Source organism: Salvelinus alpinus, chromosome 2 (assembly GCF_045679555.1).
Source record: "Salvelinus alpinus chromosome 2, SLU_Salpinus.1, whole genome shotgun sequence".
In the NCBI taxonomy this organism is placed as follows: Eukaryota; Metazoa; Chordata; class Actinopteri; order Salmoniformes; family Salmonidae; genus Salvelinus; species Salvelinus alpinus.
In genome coordinates this window covers 121,149,760-121,168,227 of record NC_092087.1, presented here as the reverse complement: position 1 = coordinate 121,168,227, position 18,468 = coordinate 121,149,760, and the positions used below count along the sequence as shown (strand labels likewise).

At 42.6% G+C, this 18,468-nt stretch overlaps 2 protein-coding genes across 2 annotated transcripts in view; one reads left to right on the top strand and one right to left on the bottom strand.

Moving 5' to 3' along the window:
- Positions 1–9,009, bottom strand: part of LOC139568522 (syntaxin-8-like) — a 44,561-nt gene extending 35,552 nt beyond the window's left edge. The window contains exons 1-5 of the mRNA XM_071390400.1: positions 8,853–9,009; positions 8,073–8,172; positions 6,277–6,371; positions 5,841–5,951; positions 212–342 (exon numbers count right to left, since the gene is read on the bottom strand). Of these exons, the coding sequence (XP_071246501.1) occupies positions 212–342; positions 5,841–5,951; positions 6,277–6,371; positions 8,073–8,172; positions 8,853–8,869 (454 nt within the window). The 5' untranslated portion in view covers positions 8,870–9,009. The remainder of the gene's footprint in view (positions 1–211; positions 343–5,840; positions 5,952–6,276; positions 6,372–8,072; positions 8,173–8,852) is intronic.
- A 1,385-nt stretch (positions 9,010–10,394) lies between these two features.
- Positions 10,395–17,608, top strand: LOC139568520 (TBC1 domain family member 24-like). The gene is made up of 8 exons (XM_071390397.1): positions 10,395–10,913; positions 11,158–11,533; positions 11,722–12,378; positions 12,718–12,873; positions 13,653–13,716; positions 13,812–13,910; positions 14,120–14,441; positions 14,655–17,608. The coding sequence occupies exons 1-8, from the start codon at positions 10,484–10,486 to the stop codon at positions 14,831–14,833; spliced, it is 2,283 nt and encodes a 760-aa protein (XP_071246498.1). The 5' UTR covers positions 10,395–10,483; the 3' UTR covers positions 14,834–17,608.
- Positions 17,609–18,468: the final 860 nt, after the last annotated feature.

The window sequence follows — 18,468 nt, the reverse complement described above, 5'->3', positions numbered from 1 at the left end:
CAGTTTTGCATCCCACTCCTCTAATGGGTAAAGTTAGTACTCTGAAGGTACAAGCTAATCCTAGATCTGATCAGGGGTCTATTCAGAATCAGTAATGTGAAACGTTCTGACCGTTGCAGATAGATATACAATGAATAGAGCTGAAAACACCCCCTAGTCTACCTGACAGTTCTACACCATGCACTTCGATCTGAACGTGGTGTAACCTTACCTTCGACGATGCGCTGCTGCTGCTGTTTGATCGCAGAGAAGCCCAGGCCCCTGGTCTCCTCTGGCTCGTTGACCAGCCAGGGGTTGGCCGCGGCCCCTCCTTCTCCCCCCGCCCCTGCCATCAGAGTCGACCTGGGGAATGTCACACAACAATATGAGCAGCATGCCAAGGGTGTAGCGAACGCACTCCCTGTGCCTGTCAATCACCTGACCGGGACACACGACCGAACAAATGACACGCATCGTCAACCCTCGGCTTCGCAAATAAACACGGTACAATGGACACGTGTGCAACCTCTGTAGCAAGCAGTTACATCTGTAACACTCATGTTACTCATCTGATGTTGACTTTTGTAACATTTCCTTCCCTTCAGAACCCTTCAGATGAGACAAGGCTTATTTATTTTCTTGTTTGGTTTTTACGTTCTGAACAAGGAAGCAGATATGTTTTGTTGCTTTAAAAAAAAATAGGACCGGCTTGTTCGATATGTAAACACTGCATGCTAATCATACACAGCCACAGGCCCGAGAGTTTCCAGTCGAGTTTCACTCTGACTGACACACACTGACACACACACACTAACAGACCAGAGTGCTCTTGTTGTGTCGTGTAGCGCTTAACACTGTTGTGTGGTTTCGAGCTATTTTTCTGGTAATGGGAAAAAGCTGTCTGAGGCTGCCTCAGACCCTGAGGTTGTGTTGCGGTGAAGTGTCAAGGTCTCTGTTAGTACAGATAGATCAATCCCGTCCGTCAAGACAGTGTCACCTACTGGTCAGACCCACCTACTGGTCAGACCCAGGTCCAGCAATTCACCTCAGACAGAGCTGACTGGACAGACTGGAGGAGTGGCATTGGCTGTCAGGGAAATTAGGATTGTGGCCATTGGCTGTCAAAAGTAGGCACTTAAAATCTCCTCCAATTCCCTTAACAAAGCCCATTTACTACAATACCATACAGCTCATCAAACCCTTGTGGTACACTATGTTGAAAAGAATGAAACATATGTCATTGTAGATGTGATTCCAGGCTCATAACAAACCACAATGTCGCCAGGGAAAGTAATGGTGTGATCAGAAACCTCAATTAGGTATACTTGTTGATGTTAAGAAGTTCCTCTCCTTACGCTGGTATTGGACAGGACAGGTTGTCCAAAATTGGCGCTCAAAGTTGGTTGTGATGTGCGTCAAGCATGGCGCCATGACGCCACCTCCTTCCTTCCTCTTTCTGAGGGCGAGTGTGAAGTTTGAAGCACCCCAACTACCTCTCTTTACTCCTTGGCCCAGCTTACTTAGCAGCGGCGGCCGGGGCGAGACAAGGAGGTCGGCAGCCAGCGCTAAGCTAATCTTTCTGACATGTTTGGTAACTATCCTCCCGCGTGGTGGATCTCCACTTCCTCCCGCCGTGTGAAGATTAAAGCTTATCCAATTAACCGCCCACTGGGGCCCGCCAACTTAATCAGGCATCTCTGGGCAGCCCGTATCACACTCCACCGCCGCCGAGGACCCGACAGACAGACAGGCCTCTGAGGCTCTAACTCGGACAGGGCTGATTTAACTCATTTCGACTTGTTGCAGGAGTGATCAAATATAAAGTATTTTTATGTAGACTTGTGGTGTCTCTCTTGTTGTGATGTGTGTTATGTCCTATTTTTTTTATTATCCCAGCCCCCGTCCCCTTCAGGAGGCCTTTTGCCTTTTGGTAGGCCGACATTGTAAATAAGAATTTGTTCTAAACTGACTTGCCTAGTTAAATAAAGGTTAAAAAAAGTAAAAATAAGGAGAGATTGATGAAGGGAAAAGGGGCGGTAAGGGGCTGTACCAAAGGGGGTCAGGGGTACACTGAGCCTTCAAAATGGAGGCGCCGTGTCCCTTCTTTGCTTGATTAGAGGCTAATCTCTCTCTAATGTATTGTTTCACAAATAAAATAAGCCCCCTTATCCCGGACCAACCCCTCTCCTCGAAAAAATTTGAACAGCTTAGGTTATCCAAGCGAGGCTAATACCCACCCACCCCAAAGACCACACACCGAGTGCCAGGCCTACCTACCCACCCCCTCTCAAATCATCCACCCACCCCACATCAGAATCAAAATACAGTACCAGTCAAAAGTTTGGACACACCTACTCATTCAAGGGTTTCTTTATTTGTACTATTTTCTACATTGTAGAATAACAGTGAAAGACGTCAAAACTATGAAATAACACATACGGAATCATGTAGTAACCCAAAAAGTGTTACAAATCAAAACATATCTTATATTTGAAATTCTTCAAAGTAGCCACCATTTGCCTTGATGACAGCTTTACACACTCTTGGCATTCTCTCAGCCAGCTTCACCTGGAATGCTTTTCCAACAGTCTTGAAGGAGTTCCCACATATGCTGAGCACTTGTTGTCTGCTTTTCCTTCACTCTGCAGTCCAACTCATCCCAAACCATCCCAATCGGGTTGAGGTTGGGTGATTGTGGAGGCCAGGTCATCTGATGCAGCACTCCATCACTCTCCTTCTTGGTCGAATAGCCCTTACACAGTCTGGAGGTGTTTTGGGTTAATGTCCGGTTGAAAAACAAATGATAGTCCCACTAAGCGCAAACCAGATGGGATGGTGTATCGCTGCAGAATGTTGTGGTAGACATGCTGGTTAAGTATGAATTCTAAATAAATCACAGACAGTGTCACCAGCAAAGCACCCCACACCATCACACCTCCTCCTCAATGCTTCACGGTGGGAACCACACATGCGGAGATCCTACGTTCACCTACTCTGCGTCTCACAAAGACGCAGCAGATGGAAGAAAAAATCTAAAATTTGGACTCATCAGACCAAAGGACAGATTTCCACCGGTCTAATGTCGATTGCTTGTGTTTCTTGGCCCAAGCAAGTCTCTTCTTCTTATTGGTGTCCTTTAGTAGTGGTTTCTTGCAGCAATTCGACCATGAAGGCCTGATTCACGCAGTCTCCTGTGAACATTTGATATTGAGATGTGACTGTTACTTGAACTCTGTGAAGCATTTATTTGGGCTGCAATTTCTGAGGCTGGTAACTAATGAACTTGTCCTCTACAGCAGAGGTAACTCTGAGTCTTCCTTTCCTGTGACGGTCCTCATGAGAGACAGTTTCATCATAGCACTTGATGGTTTTTGCAACTGCACTTGAAGAAACTTTAAAAGTTATTGAAGTTTTCCAGATTGACTGACCTTCATGTCTTAATGTAAAGTTGGACTGTCGTTTCTTTTTTCTCATTTGAGCTGTTCTTGCCATAATATGGACTTGGTCTTTAACCAAATAGGGCTATCTTCTGTATACTACCCCTACCTTGTCATAACACAACTGATTGGCTCAAAAGCATTAAGAAGGAAAGAAAGAAAAGGGGCCTCCCGGGTGGCGCAGTGGTCTAGGGCACTGCATCGCAGTGCTAGCTGCGCCACCAGAGTCTCTGGGTTCGCGCCCAGGCTCTGTCGCGCCCAGGCTCTGTCGCAGCCGGCCGCGACCGGGAGGTCCGTGGGGCGACGCACAATTGGCCTAGCGTCGTCCGGGTTAGGGAGGGTTTGGCCGGTAGGGATATCCTTGTCTCACCGGGCGCAGTGCGCGCTAACCGAGGGGGCCAGGTGCACGGTGTTTCCTCCGACACATTGGTGCGGCTTGCTTCCGGGTTGGAGGCGCGCTGTGTTAAGAAGCAGTGCGCCTTGGTTGGGTTGTGCTTCGGAGGACGCATGGCTTTCGACCTTCGTCTCTCCCGAGCCCGTACGGGAGTTGTAGCGATGAGACAAGATAGTAATTACTAGCGATTGGATACCACGAAAATTGGGGAGAAAAGGGGGATAAAATTTATTATTAAAAAATTTACATTTAAAAAAATTTAAAAAGAAGGAAAGAAAAGCATTCCAGGTGAAGCTGGTTGAGAGAATGCCAAGAGTGTCATTTTTTTAATTTAACCTTTATTTAGGCAAGTCAGTTAAGAACAAATTCTTATTTACAATGACAGCCTACTGCAGTTAACAGTGGGTTAACTGCCTTGTTCAGGGGCAGAACGGCAGATTTTTACCTTGTCAGCTCGGGGATTTGATCTAGCAACCTTTCGGTTACTGGCCCAACGCTCTAACCACTAGGCTATCTGCCGTTATCAAGGCAAAGGGTGGCCACTTTGAAGAAGAAAAAATATAAAATATATTTTGATTTGTTGAACACTTTTTGGGTTACTACATGATTCCATATGTGTTATTTCATATTTGTTTATGTCTTCACTATTATCCTACAACGTAAAAAATAGTACAAATAAAGACAAACCCTGGAATGAGTAGGTGTGTCCAAACTTTTGACTGGTACCCTATATTTTCCCGGGGTAGTTGAAACGGTAAGATCACATGAGTAAGATCAACTGTGTAATTCATTAGTTGCCATTTGATTTAGTTATGGGCCACCAATGTTCGTAATTGGGTGTGGGATCTATAAAAAGATAAAAGCAAGCGTTCCCTTCCCTCCCCGCTTTCAGCCCCTAAGTGGATTAATCCAAACAAGAAACATGTATAACTGGAGCAGTCTCAGATCAGACTGTTAAGAAAATAGTTAACGTTTCTAAAGTCTGCTAATTTGATCAATCGATGACTGATCCTGAGTTTTACCTCACTTTTACCAAACACGGCCATTCCACTATTCCTTGAAGGTAAATTGAAAACCTCTGTATTATCCCTGTAGCGTGTGTGTTATTAAAAGAACACGATCCTGTCAAATGAATGGGGTTTGACCCTCATTTAATTTCACATACAAAACATACTCAAACCCTGACAGCGGAAGTCCATGCCGTTACCACTGAGTGAGCGTCATTCATTTCACCTCCTGGCTGTCCAAATATATGTCACCTGGGATGGAGCTAGGTCATGCCCGATGCTAAGTAATGACTATTTTCCAAAGTGTTTTCCTAAGCTCCTGTACAGAGCTGTCACTACAATTAAGATGAATATGAGAATACAGGATATAGCCGGTGGAGTCCAGTGCTTTGATTGGTCCACTGGCAGATGAGGATGACAGGATGAGGATATGAGCTCAGCGGAGAGTGATAAACTATAAATTCGAAGAGCTTGGGTTGCACATCCGACCCCTTTAATTTTCTCACTGAGCCTCAGTGTACCAGTTTCGGGAAGTGCCAAGCGTGTGATCACCAGTGCAAGGCAAGCAAAGCCTCTTGATGAATGAGAAACGGAGCGATTTAGAAGTCAACTGCCCTGCGCCGGCCCCAATATGGCAGACTAGACTTCCAATGGCGTCGAATGGGCTCAGACAAAAGGTCGTACGGAAGTCCAAAGACTTTCTTTGCACACAAAGTTAGTGACCGGTGACTTATCCTCAAAAGAAACCGTGGATCCGTTAGACCCTTTAGACACATCTGGGCTGAGACAAAGTCAAGACTCTGATTAATTGGCAGCACTAGCAGATAAAAAGAGATAGTTCTCTGCTGGCAGGATGGGCTTTGGTGAATCACCAATTGCCTATGACTGATGTTCAGGTTCTGGTACATTTACATTCACTTACAATGAGTGGCGTATGCTAAAAGGAGACTTAATGAGCTGTGTGTGTGTGTGTGTGTGTGTGTGAATGACTTATACTTAATGAACTGTAAGAGGGAGAAATACCTCGAGGGCTCTGGCTGTGTAACGTCACCCTTGAACGTGGCATTTAGCTGCTTGTCCCTGGTGACCAGGTCGTCAACAAGGTTCTGTCTCCGATCGGCTTCCGACTGCATTCTGGAGGGGCGGTTGTGTTAAGGTCGAGATTATGGTAAAAAAAAATACAGAATTTAGACCCCACAACATGATTAACAAGGAAATGGGCTATTATTTTACTAACATTCATTTATAAAGTAACAGACAATGCAAATCACAGATTTTCATTGCAGAGAGTGAAGGATTGATGCAATTTCTTACAAAACACTGCCCTCTACAGGACCTTCACATACAACTACACTGCAGTGCCATGAATGTGAAACCAAACCGGTTTGGGGCACTGTGCTGCGTGTCATCAGTCACATGACCAGGAGGACCAGTGATCATGTGGTGAAAGGAAGGATACATGCGCCGGGAGGACGAGACTCGGAGCAAACTCTCTCTGAGCTGGTTGATGTTCTGTTTCAGCTTCTGTAGCGACGCTCGCAGTGTCATGTTCATCTGGACAGACAAATAAACACTTCTACAATCAATTCCTAAACATAAAATACAGTAGCTACAGTGCCTTCAGAAAGTATTCACACTCCTTTACTTTTTCGACATTTTGTTGTGTTACAGCCTGAATTTAAAATGGATTAAATTGAGATTTTGAGTCACTGATCTACACACAATACCCCATAATGTCAAAGTGGAATTTTGTTTGCAGAAAATGTTAGCAATTAATACAAAATGAAAAGCTGAAATGTCTTGAGTCAACAAGTATTCAACCCCTTTGTTATAGCAAGCCTAAATATGTTCAGGAGTAAAAATGTGCTTAACAAATCGCAGAATAAGTTGCATGTACTCTTTCAGTGTTCAATAAAAGTGGTTAACATGATTTCTTAATAACTACGCCATCTCTGTACCCCACACATACAATTATCTGTAAGGTCCCTCAATCGAGTAGTGAATTTGAAGCACAGATTCAACCACATAGACCAGGGATGTTTTTCAATGCCTCGCAAAGAAGGGCACCAATTGGTAGATGTGTACAATTTTAAAAAGCAGATGCTGAATATCCCTTTGAGTGTGTTGAAGTGGTTAATTAGGCTTTCGATGGTGTATCAATATACAAGTCACTACAAAGATACTGGTGTCCTTCCTAACACAGTTGCCGGAGAGGAAGGAAACCATTCAGGGATTTCACCATGAGGCCAATAATGATTTTAAAACAGTTACAGTTTAATATGGTTGTGATATGAGAAAACTGAGGATGCATCAACATTGTAGTTACTCCACAATACTGACATAAATTACAGAGTGAAAAAAAGGAAGGCTGCAAAGAATAAAAATATTCCAAAACAGGCATCCTGTTTGCAACAAGGCACTTACTGCAAAAAAATGTGGCAAAGAAATGAACTTTTTGTCCTGAATAGAAAGCATTATGTTTGGGGAAAATCGAACACAACACATCACTGAGTACCACTCTTCATATTTTCTAGAATGGTGGTGGCTGCATCATGTTACGGGTATGCTTGTCATCGGCAGGGACTAAAGGATAAAAATAAACGGAATACAGCTATAATCACAGTCAAAATCCTAGAGAAAAACCTGAGTCAGTCTGCTTTCCACCAGACACTGGGAGATTAATTCACCTTTCAGCAGGACAATAACCTAAAACACAAGGCCAAATATACATGAGCTGCTTACCAAGACAACATTGAATGTTCCTGGTTGTCCTAGTTACAGTTTTGAGATAAATCGTCTTGAAAAACTATGGCAAGACTTAAAAATGTCTGTCTAGCAATAATCAACTTGACAGAGCTTGAAGAATTTTTAAAAGAATAATGGGCAAATATTGTAAAATCCAGGTGTGCAAAGCTCTTAGAGACTTTTCCAAAAACACTGCAAAAGGTGCTTCTACAAAGTATTGAATCAGGGGTTTGAAAACATACGTAAATTATATATTTCTGTATTTCATTCAAAAAAAAGTGCCAACATTTCTAAAAACATGTTTTCACTGTCATTATGAGGTATTGTGTGTACAGTACAGTAGATGGTTGAGGGGAAAAAATCTATTCAATATATTTTGAATTCAGGCTGCAACACAACAACATGTGGAATAAGTCAAGGGGTATGAATACTTTCTGAAGGCACTGCTATATACTTTTGAGGAAACAAATGTGTAGTTTAGCAGGTTGTCATCATAGTATCAACGCTTACCTTTGCAGGATTCCCTCTTGTCCTCTGTTGTCTGTTTCTTTCATGAATGTTCTCTGCAATTTCTTGGACAAGGCGGCAAGTGGCTTCATAATTCTGTAACCTACAAAAACCAGGTCGGTATACAATTATCGTGAGTAGTGCTATAGTTGTATATGTAGTTAAAATACTTAGTGTATGAACCACTATAATAAAGCCAGTTCAAAAGAAGATGCTGCAAATCTTCAAGGTATAATAATAACAACAAACAAAACAATTGTAGACAAATTCATTTGGGCTGATTGAATGTGGCCAGCTTTGTCTCGAGTTTAGACTAACTGTCATTCAGCACTGGAGCTGTGTCATTTGAGTTCTTTGTGGTACTCAATCTAAATCACAAGATCTTTCTGCTTGAGCTCACGCTTGAGATGTCATCATGTGACGACAATTTGTTCCTCATCATAGCTACTAGTAACGTTAGATACATTAGCTAGCTAGCTAGCTACTTAAGTCATAACCCTACATACAGTATATTGTTATCAGCGAAAGTGCATTGTAATCAACTTCGTGTGAACTATCAATGGGAATAATAATATAACATACAGACTGACTTATCGAGTCAAGTCGTAGCTAGCTATTTCTTTTTAACAGTAGCTGGTTAAAGGGACACGAGTTACTGTTACTGTAGCTAACGTTAACTATCTAGCTAATAACACAAATATATAGGTTTGAAGACGTATTTCTATATTTTATCCAAATGCCATCTTAAATATACTCATAATGTCCACCTTAAAAGCAGCTTACCAGGGATCTTGAGACATGTTAACCACTTATAATTAATGAATTTGTCGATATTTACTCCATCAATTGTCTGATAAGCAGGGAGCACTTCCTGTTTGGGTGTGACGTCAGGATGGTGTCCTGTGAGTAACAAACTTTCAGCCGTGATTCGTTTACTGTAACCTCGATGTTGCTTTGACGAGAAGCTGATCAAATGAATCCAAATCAAATAAATTGTAATGTTCCTCTCTGACAGAGCTGCTGGTGTCCCCAAGTTCCACACCAGACTCACTGTAGCCTGCAAACCAAATGTTAATTCACAGTTTACAAATCTTCCATCCAGTCTCTGTCACTGTGTTGATGTGTATCTAACCTCTTAGGCTCATTCATCCATTATTAAAATAAATAAATAAAAAAGACAATATCCAAATAATTTATAATAAATATTATGACTTTACTTGTTTCTATTTATTTATAGAGCTGTGGCTGTGTGGCCTTGGCGACAGCCAGCAATGTAATTATTTTTGTTTTGGTGGAATAAAGGTCAATAAAGGTCGACATACATGTTTTGTTGTTTTTGAAATCTGGAAAATGTCAACATTACCTCACGTTGCCCCCTGTTTGTCTAGTGATATGGAAGTCCCTATTGTAACATTATGTTAGGATTATGACCACTACTAGTATAAACATACTGTAGGCTACAGCTCCTTCAATCATCAAGATGGGCACTGAGTTTGTTTTTCCTCAACAACATGTAAGCCCCCATTTAAATTGATCTATTTACATAGGTTTCTTTGTTTCATAGCTAAACAATGTGTGTTTTGATCAAAACAATATCTGTTGTGTGAAATGATGACCTTTGCTAATTCTAGGAATAGATGCGCTCATTTGGCACGCCCATGTTTTCCTATAAAACAGTTTCATAGAGCTATGTTCCTCCAGGAAAAGGGAAGGGAAAGGAAAATGCATTCAACTGAGATGGGTCTTCCGCATTTAACCCAACCCCTCTGAAAAGACTTGGAAAGTAAAATAATCTTTAATGTTTTTTGCTAAATGCTGCCATAAACATGTAAACTAACAAGAAAAGATAAACCCAGGCAAACCCAGATACCAGATACAATACCAGATAAACCCAGGAAGATAAACTGGTTAAAAGTAGGACACATGCTTTGTGAGAACACTCAAGTCTGTATCGTCATGATTTTCACACATATTTTGATACGTCTAAGTGTGTATGAAAATAATAGCATAGCCATTCACTGCCCATATATGGCAATGGAGACTGTCCTTTACACAGTAGCCTATTATCAAATAAAACAATAATCTGCCACTTCAGTGATGTTTTGATTTTATTGCTCTAGTTCATCCGTTGCTGTCCGCTGGTGTCGAAGAAAGGAGGCATTCCTTGTCGCCACAGTAATGGAACTTAAGTCAGAGGAATTTTCCACTCAGAATACACAAAAACACTGTAAACAAACCCATATCACTTTCTGTGCTGGTCACCTGACCAACTGACAACTGTGTATGAAACCTACATCCACAAGGCACTCAGATGAAAAACATGACAAGGGAAGTATACCGCCACTGGAGACTGTCTTGTCATTGATATAGAGGAGAACTTGACATTTGCAGAGGAGAATACTGTACCAGACAGCATGATCCATGTTTCAAGAACGCCCAAGTTCTCCACTTGTGGGACTATAAGTTTAGACCCGTCTCCTATGGAAACAACCGCTGACCAGGACCAGGACTTGAGCTCAGCAGCCAGACACAGAAGACCCAGGTCCCATTCCTACTACAGCCCAGAGGACGCCAAAAAGTATGGCGTAGAGACGGCGACAGATGAGAACTTTGTCAGGCCACGCTCCAGGTCTTTCTATAGTTACGAGACGTCTGAGCTCTACAGAGAGAGGAACTTTACCAGGTCCAACGCCATGAGGCCGAGATCCAACTCCCTGGAGAAGAGTGGGGACGGGAAGACGGAGAAGAGTAGTGCAGATGGGAATCAGGGGATCATGGCTCGGCTCAACTCCAAGAGATCCAAGTCCAACACCAACAAACACTTGCCATGCAGAGATCTCAATGGTATGCAAATTACCATATGTTTAAAAGTGTCCAATTTATGTTTCTTTGACAAATTATGTTTATTTTATTTTTTTATTTTGCCATATGCCTGATGTTATATGAAGAACAGAGGGGGAGAAATGCAGAATATGCACAAACACAGTGTACTTAATCCAAAACAGGAATGTTACTGTGGATGAACACAGATTTATAATAATTTATGAAATAATCAATTTATTAATTTCTTCCTTCCTCTCTCCAACAGGCAGAAGAAGCAGTCTGAAGGGTGTACCCATGATGACCATCTCTGAATCAGACAACTGGGAGATCAGCTCCTGCTCTGGCATGAAGTATGGCCAGTTTGTGGACTGGGAGAAGATCGACCCTGAAGCTTCAGAGCGCTACCAGAGGATCCTGAAGTCGGACCACCAGGAGCTGAAGACCATGGGTCGATCAGGGTTCTGGGCCATGCCCCATACACTGAGGGCCAAGGCCTACTATCATATAATTCATGGTATCAACTGCAGGTCCATCAAACTGGATCGAGATCGTTACCAGGATGTGGCCAAGGTGCTCTTCGGGGAGCAGAAGATGAGCACGCACCCGTTCCCTGAGTACATGGATGATGGCGTGATCCCCAGGTACTGACTATGAAGCTATCAGAGAAAAACGGTTCAGATGATCAAATCATGATCAAATCATTTTTGTCATTAAACTTTGATAGGAAAATTGCAAGTTTATCATGCTTTTTCCAATATTGCATGTACATCATGTTATGATCATAACATGATAACATAGCAAGTGTCTTTGTTCTTCTTCCCACCCCCAGGTACTGCCTCAACGAAGCTGGTCTCAATTCTGTCAAAAAGGTCCTCCTCTGCATCGGCAAGCATCTCCCGGACATCAACTTCTGCCCAATCCTCCCAGCCTTGGTGGCTCTCCTCCTGCATTTCAGCGAAGACGAAGCTGAGTGCTTCCACAGCATCTGCCGCCTCATCGCCTACAATGACCCCAACAAGCGTTACATCGACCAGACATTCCTCACCTACCGGGCCTCCTGCATGACCTTCGGCGACCTGGCCAACAAGTACTGCCGCGGCATCCGCAAGCTCATCGCCAGCTCCCACCAGAACCTCTTTGAGTTCTACTCCGATTGGATCATGTGGATCTTTGCCGACCTCCCCTTCACATACGCTATGAGGGTCCTGGATGTCTATCTTCTGGAGGGTTACAAGGTTCTCTACAGGGTGGCTCTGGCTCTTCTCAGCTTGTACAAGGTCTCGGTTTCGTCTCGTGTCGCCGACGTGGAGGACTTCAGGCGAGACATGAAGAGCTTTGTGGAGAACGTGGCGCGTCACTGTACGGCGGAGAACCTGCTGGAGAGGGCCTTCAGCATCCAACTGGCCACGCGGAGGGAGCTCAACCTACTGTTCAACGCTAACAAGGACTCGCTCAGGCAGAAGGGCATCAGTATCCACCAGAAGCGGTGAGGCTGTTGGTCAAGGGAGTTCTTCGAGAACATGTTTCTACTCTTGTTGAACATCTAATTGGTCCACTCTCTGTTAACGGAAAACAAAAGATAGCAAGCCATCCCCAAGTCAGCCCTATTTCTCATCGGATGATTATGACAGATTACCTCCAGCTCAGTTTGTTATAGAGATCCTACAGTCGTTCTACTAAACTATTCCTAGATACTGTATCCTTTTGATCTATAAACAGTTTACAGCTCTTTACTTTCTGAGTTCCTTTATGTTCATCTGTAATCTGAAGATACGCTTCAAAATAAATATTTACATTCTCTAACTGTTTCTGTTCCTCCATAAAGGCAGTCATGCCAGGTAGTGGATTTTGACAGCTTCAGCTCCAGCGTTGTCACGGGGACAGAGATGAGGATTGTCTGGGCCTGGATCCCTGAACGCTTTGCCCTCTTCAATCCCAAAAGGCTGTTCAGCACCAATGAACATGGCCGAAGCCTGGCCTCGTAAGTGATTTTTATTCACTATTTTACCTTAGTAGTGGATCAAGTAGTGAAGACATGTACATTCAGCAGCCCAGAACTGTCTACAGTAAATTCAACAGCCCAGAGCTGTATAAACTCACCTTATGGTTCAGTTACATAATAGTGAAATGCTGTGTTGTTAGTATCAACAACATTATTACCTTAAGGTGCATGACCAAGTGTCCTCCAGTTTGTTGTCTGGAACAGTTAACGTGGCATCGGTTAACAACAGTTATTCATGTCTTTAGAAGTGTTCTGTTGGTCTGTCAGGAGAAAATGTTGTCGATAATATTAATCAGCACTTGCAAATCCATTTAGAAATGCTCTGAATACCTATGTCACAATTACTGGCTGTTGTCTCATCCTAGAGCTAGTCAAAACGTTGAGACGCCAATAGTTATTTTTCTACGCTATGAGGAATCTCTATGCATGTTGACTCTGATGTCCTTCAAAGAGTTTGATTGGGATTCTCTGACTTTCCCTTGTCACTGCGCTCACACGTACCTGCCTCAGCAGACATGCTTTTGAATTGGTTCTAGCCATACACAGGGTGGTCATGACAGGATGTGATGACCCCAATTAAAAGTCTGACCCTGACCAGGACGTGACCTATCCAGTGAACCTTGAACTTTCACCCCATAAAGACATTCTAAGGGGCTGGGATTGTTGAATAACCGTTGTCTAAAAACATTACAAGTTGCATTGCCATTGTTCACTGTGAGTGCTTAAAGTAGTAATTACATTTTTTTTCTAATTTAAAGATTTTATTCCTGTGTTGAGGGGCATGAGCCAGCCATCTTGCTTCTGAAAACTGTGGATGAAGAGGTGAGTTTACAGTAGCAGACAACCTTTTCTTTTGTCTATTTTTTGACACTCAACTAGATTCTATGCAGACTTCTTACCCCTGTGTCACTCCACAGGTCTGTGGTGCCTTCCTGTCGACAGATTTGATTCAGCGGAAAAAGTATGATTCAGAAGAACCTGCGTATTTTGGGACTGGGGAGAGCTTTGTTTTCACGGTGAGAGAAATGACAATCTACAGATCTGAAATAGCTGATTTTGCAAATGTTTTTCCTTTGATTTTGAACAATTGTGTTAGCGTAAAAAATGCTGGTTGAAATCTTTACGGATCATGCCGTAGAAGAACACAGGCTCCATTCCTTTCCCATGTCAATCAGTCAATTCAGGAACTTAATTGTTCATTGTTCTTAATTCGTTGTTCTTTCAGCTTCGTCCAGGCATGGAGCGTTACCAACGGGCTGTGGTTCACATTACGGCCAAGAGACAACCTTCTCCAGACCTTCGAGCTGCTAGGGTCTGTGTATACACTTCCTCTGGTAAAGAGGACTCCTCCTCTACCCCAGTCTCCACCACCTCTACGACCAACCACACCACCCTGACCTGTCCAGCCGGGACCCTCCAGGACCCCAGCTACATGACCATTCCCATCACCACCTCCTCCCCCGGACCTCTCTCCCCCTCACCCAAGAGGGCCAAGGAACAAGGGGCCTTCATGTTCATCGCCGGAGACCACGAGAGGCTAGTCATTGGTAAGCTGCTCATATGTATGCTAAAGTGTTTGCTGTTCAGAGTCGTTGGTAGAGTGCAGCTCACATGGCATATTCTTTGTATCCACCCTTTGTATTCTTTATGTTGATGTCAACATTACTGAGAAGTGCAGCAGCTTGAAGTGGGCTGCTGTTATTACTGTAAATTCAATGCTGACATCTTTTACAGTGAGCGTGATGTGTTTGTCTCGCCAGGTGGCGATGGGGGTCACGCTCTCTGCCTCCAGGCTGATCTGGAGGGGGGCTACACGGAGCGATGTGACACCTTCGAGAGCGCCCCTCTCTGCAAGAGACACTTCAAGATCCAGTCCCTGGAAGTGTGGGGAATTCAGAACTCCATCTCGTTCTCACACTACTTCTCTTACTGTCATTAAAAGAGGAGGCTGACATATGGTTCCACCTCTTATATGAACTGGTTTCTCCTAATTCTGTTGTTCATTTGATTAGACTGTATTTGTCTTAATGTTTATAATGAAATATTTTCTATTCACACAATTCAACTTAGTTATGTGTGTGGATGACAATGACCCATAGGCTAAACTAAATAAGGTTTTTACAGTGCATTCGGAAAGTATTCACACCCCTTGACTTTTTCCACATTTTGTTACGTTACAGCCTTATTCTAAAATTGATTAAATCGTTTCCCCCCCTCATCAATCAACACACAATAACCCATAATGACAAAGCAAAAACTGGTTTTTAGACATTTCTGCAAATTCATTCAAAATAAAAAACTGAAATATCACATTTACATAATTATTCAGACCCTTTATTCGGGTACTTTGTTGAAGCACCTTTGGCAGCGATTACTGCCTCGAGTCTTCTTGGGTATGACGCTACAAGCTTGGTACGCCTGTATTTGGGTAGTTTCCCCCATTCTTCTCTGCAGATCCTCTCAAACCCTGTCAGGTTGGATGGGGAGTGTCGATGCACAGCTCTTTTCAGGTCTCTCCGGAGGTGTTCGATCGGGTTTTCATCAAAGATCTCTCTGACTAGTCTCCCAGTCCCTGCCGCTTAAAAAAATCCCCACAGCATAATACTGCCACCACCATGCTTTACTGTAGGGATGGTGGCAGGTTTCCTCCAGAAAGGATGCTTGGCATTTAGGCCAAAGAGTTCAATCTTTCATCAGACCAGAGAATCTTGTTTCTCATAGTCTGAGAGTCCTTTAGGTGGCTTTTGGCAAACTCCAAGTGCGCTGTCATGTGTCTTCTACTGGCTTCAACTGGCCACTCTACCATAAAGGCCTGATTGGTGGAGTGCTGCAGAGATGGTTGTCCTTCTGAAAGGTTCTCCCATCTCCACAGAGGAACTCTGGAGCTCTGTCAGAGTGACCATCAGGTTCTTGGTCACCTCCCTGACCAAGGCCCTTCTCCCCCGATTGCTCAGTTTGGCCAGACGGCCAGCTCTATGAAGAGTGTTGGTGGTTCCAAACTTCTTCTATTTAAGAATGATAGAGGCCACTGTGTTCTTGAGGACCTTCAATGCTGCAGAAATGTGGTACCCTTCCCCAGATCTGTACCTCGACACAATCCTGTTTCGGAGCTTTAAGGACAACTCCTTCGACCTCATGGCTTGATTTTTACTCTGACATGCACTGTCAACTGTGAGACCTTATAGACAGGTGTGTCCAAATCATGTCCAATCAATTGAATTTACCACAGGCTGACTCCAATCAAGTGGTAGAAACATCTCAAGGATGATCAATGGAAACAGGATGCACATGAGCTCAATTTTGAATCTCATAGCAAAGGGTCTGAATACTTGTGTAAATAAGGTTTCTGTTTTTTATTTTTAATACATTCGCAAAAAAAATCTACAAACCTGTTTTTGCTTTGTCATTATTTGGTATTGTGTGTAGATTGATGAGGGGAAAAATTATCTAATCAATTTTAGAATAAGGCTGTAACATAACAAAATGTATAAAAAGTTTAGGGCTATTTGAATTGTGTGCTATATTTGTTTGTTGATTATTCATCTACTTATCGATGAGCATGTATATTTGTGCATATGTTAACAGGGTTGCAAAGGGAGGATATACAGGGCCTTCAGAAAGTATTCACACCCCTTGACTTTTTCCACATGTTGTTGTGTCACAAAGTGTGATTCAAATTGATTTAATTAGCATTTTCTGTAAAATATCTACACAAAATACTCTGTATGTCAAAGTGAAAAAAAGTTATTATTATTATTGGAAAATAAAACAGTAATATATCTTGATTAGATAAATATTCAACCCCATGAGTCAATACTTGTTACAATCACCTTTGGCAGCTATTACAGCTGTTAGTCTTTCTGAGTAAGTCTCTAAGAGCTTTGCACACATGGATTGTACAATATTTGACCATTATTCTTTAAAAAATGTGTCAAGCTCTGTCAAGTTGGTTGTTGATCATTGCTAAACAGCCATTTTCAAGTCTTGCCATGGATTTTCAAGACGATTTAAGTCAAAACTGTAACTAGGCCACTCAGAAACCTTCAATGTCATCTTGGTAAGCAACTCCAGTGTGTATTTGGCCTTGTGTTTTAGGTTATTGTCCTGCTGAAAGTGAATTTGTTTCCCAGTGTCTGTTGGAAAACAGACTGAACCAGGTTTTTCTCTAGGATTTTGCCTGTGCTTAGCTCTATTATGTTTATTTTTATCCTAAAAAAACTCCCTAGTTCATGCCGATCACAAGCATACCCATAACATGATGCAGCACCACCATGTTTGAAAACATGAAGAGTGGTACTCAGTGATGTGTTGTGTTGGATTTGCCTCAAACATATTTTTCAGGACAAAAAGTGAATTTCTTTGCTACATTTTTTTGCAGTATGTCACATTCTGACCTTTATTTCCTTTGTTTTGTCTTTATTTAGTATGGTCAGGGCGTGAGTTGGGGTGGGCAGTCTATGTTTGTATTTCTATGTTTTCCTATTTCTGTGTTTGGCCTGATATGGTTCTCAATCAGAGGCAGGTGTTTTGTGTTGTCTCTGATTGGGAACCATATTTAGGTAGCCTGTTTTGTGTTGGGTTTTGGTGGGTGGTTGGTTGTCTTCAGTCTTCGTGTTTCTGCACCAGACAGAACTGTTTCGGTTTTTTTCACATTTGTTGTTATTGTATTTTGAGTGTTCACTTTTATTAAACAAGATAAACAATTACCACGCTGCACATTGGTCCTCCGATCCTTCTAACTTCTCCTCAGATGACGAGGAAGACGACAGCCGTTACACAGTGTTACTTTAGTGCCTTGTTGCAAACAGGATGTATGTTAAAAATCAAAATACATTCTGTACAAGCTTCCTTTTTACTCTGTGGATTTATGTTTGTGTTGTTGATCCATCCTCAGTTATCTCCGATCACAGCCATTAAACTGTGTTTTAAAATCACCATTGACTGGGTGTATTGAAACACCATCCAAAGTGTTAAATTAATAACTGCACCATGCTCAAAAGGGATATTCAATGTCCGTTGATGCCCAATAGGTGCCCTTCTTTGTGAACGATCGGAAAACCTCCCTGGTCTTTGTGGTTAAATCTGTACTCTAAATTCACTGCTCGACTGAGGGACCTTACAGATAATTGTGTGTGGGGTACAGAAATTGGGTATTGCACACGGAGTGAGTCCATGCAACTTATTGTGACTTGTACATTTTTACTCCTGAACTTATTGTGGCTTGTCATAACAAACATGTTGAATAGTTATTAACTCAAGACATTTCAGATTTTCATTTTCTATTAATTTGGAAACATTTCTAAAACTGGCTCTGTGTCAGGATCGATGCTGGAGACGAGAAGCAGGTACAGGGAGTGAACATTTAATAACCACGGACAGGAACGAGACAGAATACGGACAGTGTCTGGACAGGGGAAACAGAAACCACAATAATGTTGACACAGGGATGAAACAGAGGAAACAGACAGATATAGGGAAGGCAATCAAAAAGTGAAGGAGTCCAGGTGAGTCCAATGAGCGCTGATGCGCGGAATGATGGTGACAGGTGTGCGTAATTAAGGGCATCCTGGCGCG